Source organism: Periplaneta americana, chromosome 16 (genome assembly GCF_040183065.1).
Source record: "Periplaneta americana isolate PAMFEO1 chromosome 16, P.americana_PAMFEO1_priV1, whole genome shotgun sequence".
Lineage (NCBI taxonomy): Eukaryota > Metazoa > Arthropoda > Insecta > Blattodea > Blattidae > Periplaneta > Periplaneta americana.
Window position 1 is genome coordinate 59,970,816 of NC_091132.1, and position 16,735 is coordinate 59,987,550.

General features: G+C 37.9%; 1 protein-coding gene across 2 annotated transcripts in view; it reads right to left on the bottom strand.

Moving 5' to 3' along the window:
• Positions 1–899: 899 nt before the first annotated feature.
• LOC138716351 (leucyl-cystinyl aminopeptidase-like) overlaps positions 900–16,735 on the bottom strand; it is a 29,545-nt gene continuing 13,709 nt past the window's right edge. For both annotated transcript variants that reach the window (XM_069849339.1, XM_069849340.1), the window contains exons 4-8: positions 15,018–15,170; positions 9,054–9,178; positions 5,615–5,807; positions 4,083–4,230; positions 900–1,088 (exon numbers count right to left, since the gene is read on the bottom strand). In XM_069849339.1, coding sequence (XP_069705440.1) covers positions 915–1,088; positions 4,083–4,230; positions 5,615–5,807; positions 9,054–9,178; positions 15,018–15,170 — 793 coding nt within the window. In that variant the 3' untranslated portion in view covers positions 900–914. The remainder of the gene's footprint in view (positions 1,089–4,082; positions 4,231–5,614; positions 5,808–9,053; positions 9,179–15,017; positions 15,171–16,735) is intronic.

Here is a 16,735-nt window from a genome sequence, read left to right on the forward strand (position 1 = left end):
TTCGTCATTACTTCGTTACGAAAGATAATAGAATATCTGAGGTTCTCTATTGCATCCGGTAGAGCGCTCTAGTGTGGCGTGTTAAGTATCGATAATACAACTGGCTCTAATCGATTACCATACTATATTTTGGTCAAAGAGTACAAGCTACAGTAATATTATTCTAATTATTCTGTGCTCTTTGGTTTGTTCTTCTTTGGTTACTAGGCAACCATCATCATAAAATGACAGTCGATACGAACAGCTGTTAGAGGGGCGGCCATTTTTTCTCTATATACAAAGCTTAAACAAGGGGTTTCGTGTATATAACTACTGCAAAGCAATTCCCATTGTATAGTTACAGGCTGTTTATACATCCATCGCTTCTGCATGGTTTATTAGTAAAGTTTTCTGTCTCAACTCTGCATAAGTCTAGTTTAAAAACTATACACGGTTTATTAGTAAGACTGCTAGTGTTTACCGATTGCACCATAGTGACATAGCAATATTGTATCCGACAGATTTCCAAATGTATCGCTATGCCACGTACAGGTTTAATCAGAAGCGTAATGGCCCAAAAAATAATTCACACAATTACGTGCAAGTTTGAACCCTCAGACTCCTAGCACCCCTCTACGACCCCTTAAATTTCTTCAGTCCAATTCTCACACTGCAGAACATTTGTTAGAAGGAAAATGGTGTTACAATGTGTGTGCGTGTGCTCTGTTTGAAAATCTAGGAAATTTATTGAAGAATAATGTAGAAAAATCGGTTTAATAACTTAAACTCGTTTGTGCTTATCAATCACAACTATGCTAGATCTTGGGCATAATGTAAGTTATCCGATACGTCGGAGAAATCAATCTGTATACATGGATGGATACTCAAAATATTCTCGTTATAATCACCGTGAAAGCATCAAAGTCTTTACATAGTCATGAACAGTGCCAGAGAACTTGCCTTTTTCCAAAATATAGGGACAACTTACCTCTCTCCGTGGTGTAAGGAGGAATATATCCGAAATAAGAAGGGTCTTCGATATTTGTAGCAAACTGGTCGTACATGGTCAACCGTGATTCTCCTGTCAACTCTGGCTGCTTGTTGCTCGTCTGCAATTAAAAAAAGTACGAATATTAACTCCGTCGTTTGTTTAGTACTTTAAACTGTAGCATTAAAACACGCTTGTTATAACTCTATAAATCGTGTACATTTGGCCTAATTCTGGCACTGGTTTCAGAAAAAAGTTACCTATATCACGACGCTGTTATTCCCGGCGTGACTCCTTCTCATTGCTTACGTCTTAGGAAGTCAAGGCTCTATAAAGTCTAGGTAGGTAGTATCGTTCGCCATTTTTGTTCTTTCGTTGCCGAGCTATCAGACGAGCGATCTATTTGCCACACCGTTAAACATTATCATGTCGTAGCTCCTATGATAATAAATCAATCGCACTGTAATTCAGCAAATAATTGAGCGGCAAATAACGTCCTCGTGTGCTTTCTGCGAACGCCAACGAAAGAACCAAAATGGCGGGCGATTATATTAAGTATTTATCCAGCCTTAAGAAATGCTTTACATCTTCATCAGCGAATCACAAGACGCACACGTTTAAACGTAGTCAACCTTCAACGTGATTGGCTGCCGGAAATTAGAGCGACGGGACTATAGCAACTAGTATTCCATGACGTCATCACAGTCTTCACAACACAATTTTATACAATGTACCTGTAAGGAAAAGCTACAATCACTACCCTGAATTCTTCAAAACAACAAAATAACACTGCCTTAGAAACCTAGCAACCATGCAATATATTACATCATATCCAGTACTCATGTCTCTACTGCGTCATATAATTATTTACTTACAAATGGCTTTTAAGGAACCCGGAGGTTCATTTCCTCTCTTACATAACCCCGCCATCGGTCCCTATCCTGAGCAAGATTAATCCAGTCCCTACCATCATATCCTACCTCCCTCAAATTCATTTTAATATGTAGGCCTATTATTATCCTCCCATCCACGTCTTGGCCTCCCCAAAGCTATTTTTATCTCAAGTCTTCCAACTAACACTCTATATGCATTTCTGCATTCATACATAGAGTAAAGCCTGTATTAAAGGACCACTGCTGGTTCCATGAAAAATTGGTCTTTCAGAGGAGCGATTTCTCAACAGGGGGAATTTTTTTTACACAAATAATTGGTTAAAACGTTTCTATGTTAATCAAATAAAAAAACACGGGGAATATTGCTAACAATAAAAGCTTGAGATAAGAACTTTATTTCTTATTTTACGCTATTTTTACAATTTTCTTCTTTGATTCATTACATACTCCGCTTCACAAAATCATAAATTGAACTCTGCTTAACTTTTTTTAGATTTCGTTTTTACAACCTAATTTTCAAAACAATCCTTTAACATGTTAAAAAAAGTTCATTTATATGTTCTCCATTCATACAATCCTTCAATGGTGCCGATTGTTGAATTAGCTGAATATTACATAATGTTTCTTCTAGTGACATTTTTTTCGGGTTGAAATTCTCTCTTGACTTTAACTTCGTTATCGGTGGGTTGATCACCGGATTTTTGTAATAGGTAGGAGGAAGAAAAATTAAATTATTGTACTGTAATAACAAGTAACGATTTGATTTTTCTGTACAAAACGAAAAGTAAAACCATCATACGGCATGAGAAATCTTACGTTCCAAGAAACTGTTAAACAGCGGTGCAAATAACCCTTTGCCATACATCGGAAGCCGTTAGCAAACGGTCATTGTACCTTTTTTTCCTAGCAATACCCAATATTCCTTAAGGGATTAAGGACAGAGATGGGCATTCAACATGAATACGGTACCACTTAACAACTTTGCCAAACATCATTTTAAGTTCTAGTACTGTAACGAATTTCTTGGAATTTATTTAGGCTACACTAATGTAATAAAATATTAAATTGTAAATTTTTAAAATACAGTATGGTCTTTTAAAAGGGATAAAATTAAGAAAATGGCTATTCAGTCACTGGTCGGTGGTCAGGGAGAGAGGTGGTCTCTTAAAAGGGGTGTTATTTACATTGGTTTTGTGGATGTTTAATTCAGTTCTTTAAAAAATCGGTCTTTAGGAGGAGTGGTCTCTCAATAGGAGTGGTCTTTCTGACAGGTTTTACTGTACATGCTACATGTCCTGCCCTTCTCAAACGTCTGGATTTAATGTTCCTAATTATATTAGGTAAAGAATACAATGAGTGCAGTTCTGCAGTTGTGTAACTTTCTCCGTTCTGAAAGTTTAGCAGATAGCTGAGAGTTGTAATTTATGGAATCACTTAACGTAAACAACACATGTTGTGTCTTAAGGCCCATTCACAATGAAAATTAATCATAACCGTAACTCAAACACAGAAGTTTGAGCCCAGGCTACCAAATGGGATCATTCACAATGATTCACATAAGCATTGACATAAACATTACCGTAAGATGTTAACATCAAAGTTTGCAAACTCCAAACTTTCATGCTTATGCTTACGTGATTTGCAAACAAAACACAATCGTGGAGCGCTGAAGTATACGACAGAATATGAGGAAATGGCGTCGTTGTTATGTTTCCATGGTTACCAAGTATGTTTGCTGTTATGGTTATGTTCCCATCGTGAATGATGGTATGACTTCTTGATTTTACCGTAACGTTTATATTCTTAAGTGAACGCTTACGTTATGTTTAATGTTCATTGTGAATGAGCCTTTAGTCTGGTACCCGAAGGGAACTTAGCTTCTAGAGAGCGATCACTTTTCCTTTTGACAGCTGTACAAATATGGACTCCTTCCATTGTTCTAGTACAATTTCCTTTACCCAATAGCATGTATAAGCTTATAAATTTCTCTCTTATTAATTCTGCTGGAATTTGATCGTACCTGGAGACTTGTATAAATGGCTCAGCAGTATGTATTTGAATTTCGTCCCATCATTTCTATTTGGCCTTTGTAAAATTTCAAGGAAAAAAATTTCCTCAACTTGTCACTTGTCTCTTATTTCCTTGTCAGCTTATCAATAGTCAAAGCAGTCGTTTTAAGAAACAGGTCCCTGATGGGTTTGTTTGCATGTTTGAGGCCTCACCTTGCTCAGGGCGTATCTTGTAAGGTAGGTGGTCAGCAATTCGTTGATGTTAAAGGCACTCCAGGTTTCAAGCGTCACCATATGACGCAACCACTGCCTCACCAGATCCTTGTACAGGTCTTCGTCGCGGTCACCGAACTTGAAGTACCTATATAAAGCATCGCACAAACTGCTTCATACTCTACAAATTAACTTCTAATTTTGTAATGCGCTATAGCTACCACATTAAATAAAAACGACTGCATTCCTGTCATCATATAATAATAATAATAATAATAATAATAATAATAATAATAATAATAATAATAATAATAATATCATTTTAACATTATCTTTTGTAACAGTCAACATTATGACTGTCACCATACGAATTGTTATCGTCATAACCATTCGTAAGGGCCAGATTTTTAAGATTCCATAATAGTTATTTACGATATAAGTGTTAAAAGTATCATTTTATCTTAGGAGCAAGTATGTTTGCGAAACGAGGCCACAAGCACAGTGTAGCAAACCTACGAACAAATTAAGATCACTTTTAACATGTGTGTCGTATAGAACTTTTTAGGCAACCGTTAACTATGTATAAATACATTAGCGAATTGTAATAATATATTTGCATGTATTAGTGCAAATTGTTGATGTGCTATTTGGTGAAAAATTTGTAAATTACCGTTATTGAATATTGATCGACATGGCAATTGTAACATTGAATGTCATGACTGTAATTATATTGAACATTTAAGCAGGCATTTCAACAAGCGTTCGAAAATGAATAATTGTGAAAGTGAACCGGAGAAATATGAAGAAGTTGCAGGGAGAGTAATACTGGAATTATTACCAGCAAATTCAAAATCAAGGAAGCAATAACCACACAGAAGGTTTATTCAATTATGCAAGATAAAGAGTTCTCAGGATATGTACAGTGAGGAGATTCTTTTCACTCATTTACACGGTGTTTCAAATCCTGACTTACTTCCCATACATTCTCGATCGCTTTTTTTTTTACAGTAATAAAAAGTTGTGGTTATCAATAAAAGACGAGAGTGATTCAAAAAGTAAGGTAAGAAGAGCCCTCACGTGAGATAAATTCCCCCTCTTGTTCGAATTTTTTCACCAGGGCCGCAGCAGCAGACCACAGCTTCATCACGCAGCCACTAGATGGCGTTTATGTTGCGTCAAACCCTCACAATATCAGTTGTAAGATGGATGAGCGCACGGAAACATGGTCAGAAATTGAAGTGCTTAATTTGAGCCGGTTTTTGCGTCTGACGGGCACCTCACCAGCAGAAATTCATGGTCAACTTGAGGTATACGGTGAGAAATGGCGTTTCCGGTGGGAGTACTGGACCATTCTCCCTACAACCCTGACCTGGAACCCAGTAATTTCCATTTCTTCGGGCCGTTTAATAAGCTCCTGAGTGGTAAGCGATTCAACATCGATAAAGACGTTCAGCAAGCCGTCATAACCTGGTTTCAGGGAAATATAGCCTACGAGTGAAAGAAAGTGGACAGATATGAATCTGAAAACTCACGACAGCATGATGAGGCCAGGAAAGTCTCTCTCCATCTCGAAATATGTGATCGGCATGGCGACGATATCTAATTTGTCGACCGGAAACCTTGTCTGCAGATAGTCTTGCAGGAATTGTAGCACCTTGGGCACCAGCTCCGTAACCTTTGACTCATAATTATCGCGGACATGGTGCACAGCCAGTTCCACGGTTCCTGTCAACACATTCGTTAGCTTCGTGTAGAACACAAGTGTCATATTTCCTCAAAAATTAACTATTTTGTATATTCTGCATTCTCTCTCATGCCATTTACATCAACACAGTTCAAAGCACATTTGCTGCTCTTCTTAAGGTCCGCTCCCATTTAGCGGAATCGAATCGAAAGGAAACGTCTGCTGCGCTCACATCTAGTCGAATCGAATCCAACCGAACCAATCGATGAGTGTTGCAGTTTAAAACGGATTGCATGATAGCTTTAGAGCAATTATGTGATGAGACGGAAAAAGAGTAACTATCCGAAACAAGAAAATGAAATCTGGATTCATAATATTTTCAACTAGAGATACATATTGAGAATTTGCCACTTTATTTCACTATCTTCTAATAAGAGATGAAACAAAATTTCGTTGCACTTCTTTGGATTTTAATTAAAGGGTTCAGAACCATAGTGGGCCAAGCGCCATATATTAAAAACGTAGAAAACAAGGGTTAAAACTAAGTTATTGCCATAATTCAATGGAACATATAGCAAGTAATATGAAGTATGCATAATAAAACTAAATGATATGTCAATATTCAATAAACTATGGTATTCACTTAACTTTAACCCTTGCTTTCTCCATTTTTCATAAATGGCGCTTGGCCCATTATGGTTCTGAACCCTTCAGTTCTTACCTGATGATTCCGTTAATTTACTTATTTCCCTAAAACCATTATCATGGGCATTATTATTATTACAGTAGTACTTTTATGATTTGTCATGCAATAACGGATAGTTTTGAACCAGAATTATTATATTTCCTCCGTTGATGTTATTAAATTATAATTTTCTGTATAGCCTACGTACTATTTCAGCAATAAATTGAAGGTTTCAGAACCATAGTGGGCCAAGCGCCATTTATTAAAAACGGAGAAAGCAAGGGTTAAAGTTAAGTGAATACCATAGTTTAATGAAGATTGACATATTATTTAGTTTTAATGTGTATACTTTATATTACTTGCTATATGTTTCCATTGAATTATGGTAATAACTTCATTTTAACCCTTGTTTTCTACGATTTTAGTAAATGGCGCTTGGCCCACTATGGTTCTGAACCCCTTAATTTCAATAAACAAATTACGCTAACAAAAATAGATACTGCTCATTTGTTTTTCACGAAGGCTTCACGAGAACATACGATCATAACCGAAAAAAACGTTCTGTTCCGGCAGTGGAATTGTGGAATAAATATTCTAGATCAAGAATTCGATTCGATTCGATTCGACGCGCTGCTTTCTGCTATCTTTCATTTAAATACATTGTGAAGAGGAATTCTGTTCGATTCGATTTCGCTAAGTGGCAGCGGACCTTTAGCTCCTTATACACTGGCGTTTTTCAGCAGCGCTTGTCAACTACCCTGCTATTATGGATGGCGCTACAATATTTTTAGCAGGCCAGTTGAGAAGCGACGCAGGAAAACGCTATGCAGAGTTTGCAGCACAGCTAAGAAGCGCTGCTGAAAAACGCAAGTATTTGAGCTTTACAGCCGTGAGAGGAGAGCGGACTGTGTGTACTGAGGGTCACATAAGAACAGTTCCCAAACAGCAAATATTGCTGTCTTGTCAATGTTGCCAACTGTTATCAGATATCACACGATCCTTCATACTAAATGACTTATTTACTTACCGTACTTTGTTGGAAGGTTATTCTAAATAATTCAATAATTTGTAACATATTTTCGTAAGCAAACTATACGGGAAAGGGATCAACATGTCAAGTATTTTGTCTGACTAAACAATTGACTCACGAGACCTAACCTAAAAATGTATTTTGTTTGACCACATGAAATTATCAGTACTAACTCCGAAAACTTATCTGACTATAGTCTTGAATTATAACCACAACGTAACATATAAAATAACTATTATGCATTAATATTAATACTGATATTAATTAATTATTAGTATATTAAAATTTCACTAGCTTCCAGTAACCGACTCAGAAATCTAATACGATTTTAATTTCATGGAACTCCAGTATCGACAAATATTGTCGATATTTGTCTCAGCTGCCAACATACCAGTTACAAAAACAACTACCATTTGTAGTATTTGTCAGTATCGAAATTCAAAACGAAGTTGGCAAAATAAAATTCAACCTGCAAACTAGAAAATTACCACAATCCACTAGCATATGTAGTAATGGGGGGAAAATGGTTAGGTTTCACCCTTAGGGTATGAAGTAAGCTGACCCGGACTATACCTATGAGTAAGGACTGGCTAGAGCGAGCTAATTTCTGCAGCGAGTACTCATTAACATGGCGGTCTAGATCATCAGTCCGTTAGGGGGTAGTGCAGGTTCGAGTCCCGTTGAGGCCTTGAACCTACCAGTACCTGTACACTCAACTCAGGAATTAATTTTCCGTTGTTTGAAATTGTGGGTGAGATTTAAATAAATAACTAAATAAATTTGTATTAACATGTTGGTGTGAAACTGAGAAGGGTATAAGAAATGTTTGACGAAAATAGTTGAATGGGACATCTTGGAGTGAAACAGCATGGGGTGAGGAGGCATGAGTGAAGCATCTATGAATATTGTCCACACCTGTGGAGTAACGGTCAGCTCGTCTGGCCGCGAAACCAGGTGGCCCGGGTTCGAATCCCGGTAGGAGCAAGTTACCTGGTTGAGATTTTTCCAGGGTTTTCCCTCAACCCAATACGAGCAAATGCTGGGTAACTTTCGGTGCTGGACCCCGGACTCATTTCACTGGCATTATCACCTTCATTTCATTCAGAAGCTAAATAACCTAGATGTTGATACAGCGTCGTAAAATAACCCAATAAAATAAATAAAAATCTATGAATATTGTACGGACCTTTGATGCTAATTTAGGATATTAAAGCTTGGGGTTTTTGGCTCTGAGGTTTATCAGATACTCGTCCGAGAATGGAACCTGGCTCTGCCATGACTGAGATGCGATGGCTCGCCTGTTAGCATCAGATTCACGAGTGCTACCCAAGCCACCCATCGGACTTTGACAAGCATTACATAGGTAGGATACAGAATGGTCTAAAAGTATCTAGGTGCACGAATCCACCCTGGGTCAGTCCCTTACAAGGTCAAGCCAAGTACTGACTCTCCTCCCGCTCCTTACTTTAATACAGTGGCATGTTTCGTCTACGTTAGTTTCAGCCAGGCTCGCTTACTAGTCTAATATTGAATAATCCAAGATCGGTGAATGCCAGGTTTTGGATCTCTTACCTTGCGAGCTGGTTACGTTCATTGCTTCCGTAGCGTCGAGTTCTGCAACGAGGACTCCCACAGAGTAAGGCGCGATGCAGTACGTCCTGCTGAAATACTCCATCACATAGCCCTGCTCTCCTGTACTGCAATACATTATTGAAAAAAATAAATTAAATAAGTCACGACAACTTGCTTTCATATCGTTTAGATTCCGATAATAAATTTTATTATTAATAAACTATTTAGGCCCAGTTGTATGATCGCAGAATAAATCTTGGAATAGCTATTCATGGAATAGCCTAACTATAGAATAAATGGAGTATCGTGTTGTATAACGTTCGTTTATTCCAAGGTTATCTATTACATATGGAACAGAGGTTGGCAATATTTTAGATGGTATTTTGTTTATAAAGTACTGTACATTCAGAATATCAGTAATTGTTGAAATTTATTTTCTGAACATATCATTATTTTGTGTATAGATTTTATTATAAAGAAATGAGTAAATCAAAATAAATTAGAAGTCAAAATTATTAGATAGAAGATACACTTAAGCTAGTTGTGATAGTGAATGACTATAAGAACGTGCTAGAAAGCAAAAACTGATGCCATAACTTTTAAATAAAAGACAAGAGCATGGGAGTCTATAGCTAGGTTATAATAATGCAATATTATGTAATTCATCATCACTATCAGAGATTCGTGTCTAATGCTGCTGCCATTTCATATTTTATTCTCTAGATATAAATTTAACAGCTACTGAAAGCATGGAATAGCTTATTCGGAAGTTATCCTCCGAATAATGCACTATTCCGAGTTCGTACAACACATTTCTCGCATAACCATGGAATTAATTTTAACAGGACAACTGGGCCTAAGACAGCGAACAATGAGCTAGATTTGTGGTGATGATCAGCGTTAGGAGTAACAGCGAAGTATTGATTTTTATAGTATGATAATAATAATAATAATAATAATAATAATAATAATAATAATAATAATAATAATAATAATAATAATAATAATGATAATAATAATAACTGTGATGGTAGTATATTAATAATAATAATAATAATAATAATAATCAACTCTTCTCGAAGCGACATTATACTATTTTATTTACGTTTACCCGAGAGTAGACCTAATGCAATATAATTATGTAATAATGTTGCTTAGCACAGTCTACAACGCGAAGAGAGGCGAAAGAGATGTCCTACGGCTTCGGAGGCGAAAGAGGAAACATTCCAACGCCAATGAAGGCGAATGAGGCATCTTCACAAACAAGCAGATATTCTCTTGGCGGCAGATAGAAAAGTTAAATTATTTCCTTCCACCATGTTAATAATATCAAGACAAGTGCTTATACAAATTTTGGGTACTCGACCGCAATTACGAGGCCGTCCAGAAAGTAATTTCCCCTGGGACCGTTTACAGAAAGAAAACACAATTTCATGGAAAAATTATTGGAAGAGATACAGAAATTATTGGGTTATTTTTCAACATATTCCCCATCAGAACTGAGACATTTGTCATGCCGTGGGATCAACAGAGAGGTGCAGACGGCTATTATACATTGGTTCCTATGAAAGGTGGCAAACTTCTATAACACAAGGATAGAAAATTTGATCCCTTGGTATAACGTATCTAAATTCCGGTGGGGAATATGTTGTAAAATAGCGCAACAATTGCTGTATCTGTTTCAATAAACCTTTCCATGAAATTGTGTTTTTTTCTGTAAACGGCCACAGGGGAAATCACTTTCTGGACGTCCTCATAATTGCGGTCGAGTGGCCAAAATTTGTATAAGCATTTGTTTTCATATTATTAACTTGGTGGAAGAAAAGAATTTAATTTTTTTATCTGCCCCCATGAGAATGTTTGATGGTAAGCTACAAAATCATAAGGATAGCAAGAAATTCCTTAAGCGTGGTGAAGATATTCCTTCTAAGGGAAAGCAAACGCTGAATTCAAACTCTGGGCTTTAATATAAAGTATTGGCTGCCTTGCACATAGGGTTTAGTTACCCAAAGGCTAGGACAAGGAACTCTGATGTAAAATCTGGCATATGGTGGACTGGTGTAGTGGTGGCATACAGTGGTGTAGTTCTTATTGCAACCGCTGCACAGTGCACTGCCGCAAATGTTCAAAGTGTGTTCCATTATTTACTTGAAGACAATGTTTCACTCCGGTTCCGGACAATTGGCCACAGAAAATTGGTAACTGGGACAATTGGCCAGAGATAGACAATTTGCCACAAGTAGACAATTTGCCACACCGTCCATTATCCAAAAATGGGACCGTAACAATTTATTTAAATGTGAATTAGTGGCAAATATGATAACATTCACGTTGTCCTCCGGTTCAAAATACAACAACCATCTTTCTCCTTGTATGGTCTTAGTGTATCTGCCGGCTATAACGTTCAGTTCGTCAATATTCCTTGGTTCAGGTGGTAGGTGCAGCTTCCTGGCACGGCGCACAGTTTTTTTAATAGATGGTTTCTTCGGTAGATTCACATTGGCTTCGCTTGCAATACGCTGTAACTCATTTTGAATAATGACAGACGTTGGTTCTCGGGAAGTCCCCGCCCTTGCCTTCATGTTCTCTACACATTCCTTTGCCTTAATCCTTCCTCAGTCTGCAGAATGATTCTTGTGTTCAGACGGTTCTATGACGACACTGCTTCCATCTTCTGATAACGTGACTGTTGCATACACCCGCCACGCATGTCACAGCGCCAAACAACTCCATTCTTATTTTCTCTAAGTCTCGTGTAGCCTACATGTAGCCAAGATATATTAATTTGTCAGAGTCTCTTTCTGATTTTGTGAAACGAATTTCTTCCCCATAGTTTCTATTTAGTTTACAGCTTCTAGATTTGTCTTGTGTTACCATCGAAATATATTATAAATTGTTGCGAATTTGAGTATTGCCTTGAATTTTTTAATGTGTGGCTAATTGTCTTTGATACGAATATAAATTATGTTGCGAATTGTCTTTGATACGAATTTCAATTATGTGGCGAGTTGCCTCTGTGGCCAGTTGTCCCCAACCCGTTTCACTCGAACCTGACATTCCTTTTTAACTTTTAAGGGTGTTGTTTGTGGAATGTGTTGGATAACGTGGATGATCCTTTGATTCAATTTGTCTATGGATGCAGGCCCTGTTTGAAAAACATGCTGTTTCCATAGAAAAAATCTAGAGGTTTGAGGTCTGATAACCGTAGAGGTCATTTTGTGTATGAGCATTCCTATTCAGAAAGAACGTGCATTCGTCACTGAATAAAACTTGCCGAAGGAAGGATTGGTTAGTACCCAAACACCGCATTATCCAGTTACAGTAAGCTCGCCTCTTTCTTGGACCATCTTCTTGCATTGTGTGTTACATCCTACAATTTCTAGGGATGGAAACATGACGAGTTCAATATTCTGCGAACTGATTCTCTACTAATAGGCCTATTACTCTCCCGGGCCACGTATCGCACTAAGCTTGTAGAACTGGCCGGCATCTTCGCCATCACATTCGTTGAATGTTTTTCGTTGGTAGCCGATTTAGGATGACCACGTCGTTCCATGTCGGACACACTAAACGTTGTTTTAAAAATATGTACAGGTCGAACGTAGTAAAAGGGTACCTTAAATGAATTCATCAAGAATATTTCTTAAGTGTTATTTTCAAAGCCTATTTTTATAGTAATTTAAATATTTTTAAAAACATTTTTAAGTTATGCTGTATGACTGTCAATTTTTCTTCTTTTCTTCCAAGAGCAGAAGACCTTTGTTTGAAACATGAAATCTGACTACTAGAATTTTCGAAGAAATGACACTGTTGACGGTTTCCATTGCAATGAATCGATTAATCCTTTGAGGTATAGTGGCTTCATTTGAATTCTTCTTCACCACAAGTAGTTCTGGTACAATTAATATTTGAGGAGAAAATGGCAGTTGACATTGGACATATACGTCAACATATACACTTGGAGTCAGGCCACAAAGGGAAATAGTGAAGGAGGAGGGTTCGGTCCGGTGCTCTGGATTGAATTCGGCGTAGCTCAGTGGTCAGAACGCTTGGTACGTAGAACCAAGGACCCGGGTTCGATCCCCGGCGCCGGAACGAATTTTTCTCCTCAAATATTAATTGTCAATTTTACAGATATTATTCTGTAGGGCAAATTAATAAATCTATAATAATAGTTCGGGTACGTTTCTAGGTAAAAGTCTGAATTGTTTTAATGTCGAGAAGTTGTGTTACAGTGGCTTCAAATACAGCCACCTCCCAATTTGTATGCACATTTATGAAAATACAAATTCTTTGCATCTCTATTTTATGTATTTTATTTCATTTGACCACTATCCAACTCAGAGTTCTGTGACTCAAAGGATTAAAGAACGGGGCCGCAAAATAATATAAACTGGCCCGAGTAGCAGAATGTCTAATACGGCCCCGTGTATGTAATATACTGCCTATAAGGAGATGAGCTGGTTTTTGAAATTCCTGAATTACGACGATGAAACTTGTCTACAGCTTCCCTTGCTGTTCTGTGATTATCTCCACAGAGCAATCCTGGCTCTATTCGCTTCTTCAAGGGTCAATATGATCTCTTCTGCATATCTCAGTCACTATCAAATACGAGTACTTGTTGAATGTTGATATTACATTATGTACTTTTCGAGAAAAATGCAATTAAAGTTTTCACTTGTTTTCTTAGCAATTGCTATTCATAGACATTTCGCTAGCCCGCGCTACGAGGTGCTAAACTAGCCCCGGCTATCGACTGGTTAGTTGTACAGGATTCATATCAATTTTTTAGTAGGTTATTTTACGACGCTTTATCAACATCTTCGGTTATTTAGCGTCTGAATGAGATGAAGGTGATAATGCCGGTGAAATGAGTCCGGAGTCCAGCACCGAAAGTTACCCAGCATTGGATTCATATATCATATCATATATCATATCATATCATATATCATATCATATCATATCATATCATATCATATCATATCATATCATATCATATCATATCATATCATATCATATCATATCATATCATATCATATCGCTAACACTGGTTTATGAATACGAAAAACGTTAGTTCGCTGATCATCCACCGGAAGCCCGCGCTAAGAATGTCTATGAATACGGAAGATTTAGGTATTTAAGAAGCATTGTGTAAAACTACGTCCTAGTTAGTATGTAAAAAAGCCTGCAAGTAGCGCAAGATGTCAAAACATAGAAATCCAGTTTTTACACTGCAAATTCGTTATTTTATCCTTCTGTAAAAATTTCCTTTCACGACTTCAGGTCCCTTTTCGCGCAACGGGTCACATTTACAACTCAAATTAACAATGATTTCTCCTAAGCTCTCAATAACTCCTAACAATAAACGAAACAAAACACTAACTGTAGCATTGTTACCTACCATAGCCAACTTGGGATTCTCACAAAACATAAATATTAACGAAAGAGTCCACACCTCTGGAGTAGCGGCTAGCGCTTCTGGCCGCGAAACTAGGTGGCCCCGGTGCGATTCCCGGTTGGGGCAAGTTACCTGGTTGAGGTTTTTTCCGAGGTTTTCCCTCAACCCAATATTAGCAAATGCTGGGTAACTTTCGGTGCTGGACCCCGGAGTCATTTCATCGGCATTATTACCTTCATCTCATTTAGACGCTAAATAACCAAAGATGTTGATAAAGCGTCGTAAAATAACCTACTAAAAATTAACGAAAGATAATAGTCATTTCCAAATAGAATAATGCATTCCATTTAGCAAGAGATTTTAATGTCGCACAGTATAAAGGAGGATGACGAAAGATTAAAGATAAATTCAAAAGAGAAAGGGGAAGGGAGGGGAATATAAAGCGACATTATGAAACAGAGAGTATAAAGCAAATAAGAAAAGAAACAAAAGATGGCCCGCAAGAAAACAATGAAAAGAAAGGCAGGAAGGAAAACAGAGAACTCAAGGGTGCCTAGATTCCATACCTCTTGTTCAAAAGGCTGGGCCAGCCTGTCAGGACCGTCATATTGGTGAGGTGCGACACACCGACAGTGAATTCTGCCCTGAAGGATGGCTCGTCGAAGCAGGGGAACAAGTGCCTGGCAAAGCCGGGGAACGTGCTGGTCCAGGCGAACCACCTGTGGTAAACATAAGAAATTGACTGAAGCTGAAAACGTTAACTCACTCTGCACGTAGCTTTAGCTACATGCCTTACCGCTGGGAGACAATAATATCCTTTAGAAAGGTGTACAGACAGATTTCTCACCTTATGCGATGTTGAACTGTGTTCAACCTGAACAGACTACTGGGTGTTCATTTCAAAGTGAGTCATGACATCACTGTTGATGAGTAAGCGATTTGAAGCGAGTTTCAGCTTTTGTGTTAGAGAAGTTGCCTATTAATCAAGGCGTTCAATCTGAACTTGAGAACGTATACGGTATAACTTGAACGTCGTAGCAACAGATGGCGGTCTGAACGGTCTGTGTGCTACCATAACCTCTGTCGAACTGTGTTTTGCGCGGGCAAGTCGTACGCAGGGTATTTGTTATCATCGGTTGCGTACGGCAACATTCCACAATACAAATCAAATGCTCCGTGTCCATGTTGACCGTCGAAGTTAATGTCAACAAATACGTAAGTAATCGTCTTAACCCTCTCACCATATCCCGACAGTAAGAAAAAACTCAACTCAGTACATGTTTCGAAACAGTTCACATTCCTGCCACTACCGGCGTTACCGTACGTATCGGTAAGTACTCTTCTGAATGAACGCCGTATTTGCTAGGCAACTTCTCTGGCAGATAAGTAATACACCTCTGCGGATGTGTAGGAAGATTGAATTCTCTAGGCTCATCGACTAGCCACGTGACGGCATACAGCGAGCCATCACACACTTTGAACTGAACACCCAGTAGTGTTTAATGTTCACTGTGTCCTGGGCAGGCGGTGGCAGATGCAGTGATGTGCCAATTACAGAACATAATCTTTTACGTCACCATGAATGTTACATATACGTGATCGAGTATTAGGCTATAACTGGAGTCCAGATTTATATGCAAATTTTCTGAAGCTTAATGAATAAGTAATGATTCACGCCTTGTGGAAATGCGATATTATGCTTACAAGCAAACATTCTGATGGGGGCAGATAAAAAAGTTATTTTTTTCTTCCACCATGTTAATAATGTCAAAAGAAGTGCTTATACAAATTTTGGCTATTCGACCGCAATTACGAGGCAGTTCAGAAAGTGATTTTCTCTGGGTCGTTTATAGGAAAAAACACAATTGCATGGAAATATTTATTGAAGCGGATACAGCAATTGTTGCGCTATTTGTCAACATATCCTGCACTGGAATTGAGACATTTGTCATATCATGGGATCAATTTTTGTGTCGTAGAAGTCAGCCGCCTGAGATCGGAACCAGCGTTTAACTACGTCTGCACCTCTATATATCGATCTCATGATATGAGAAATGTCTCAATTCCGGTGGAAAATATGTTGAAAAATAGCTCAAAAATTGCTGTGTCTGCTCGTAATTGCAGTCGAGTGGCCAAAATTTGTATAAGCATTTTTTAGCATCGCCACAGATACACTTGATTGTACTTGTCACTATCTCTTGTCATTACAGAGTTCTTGAAATTTATATTTTCCCCGCCATTTATAAAATATTTTGATATGATACCTCTTTCACAAAAGGGGAGA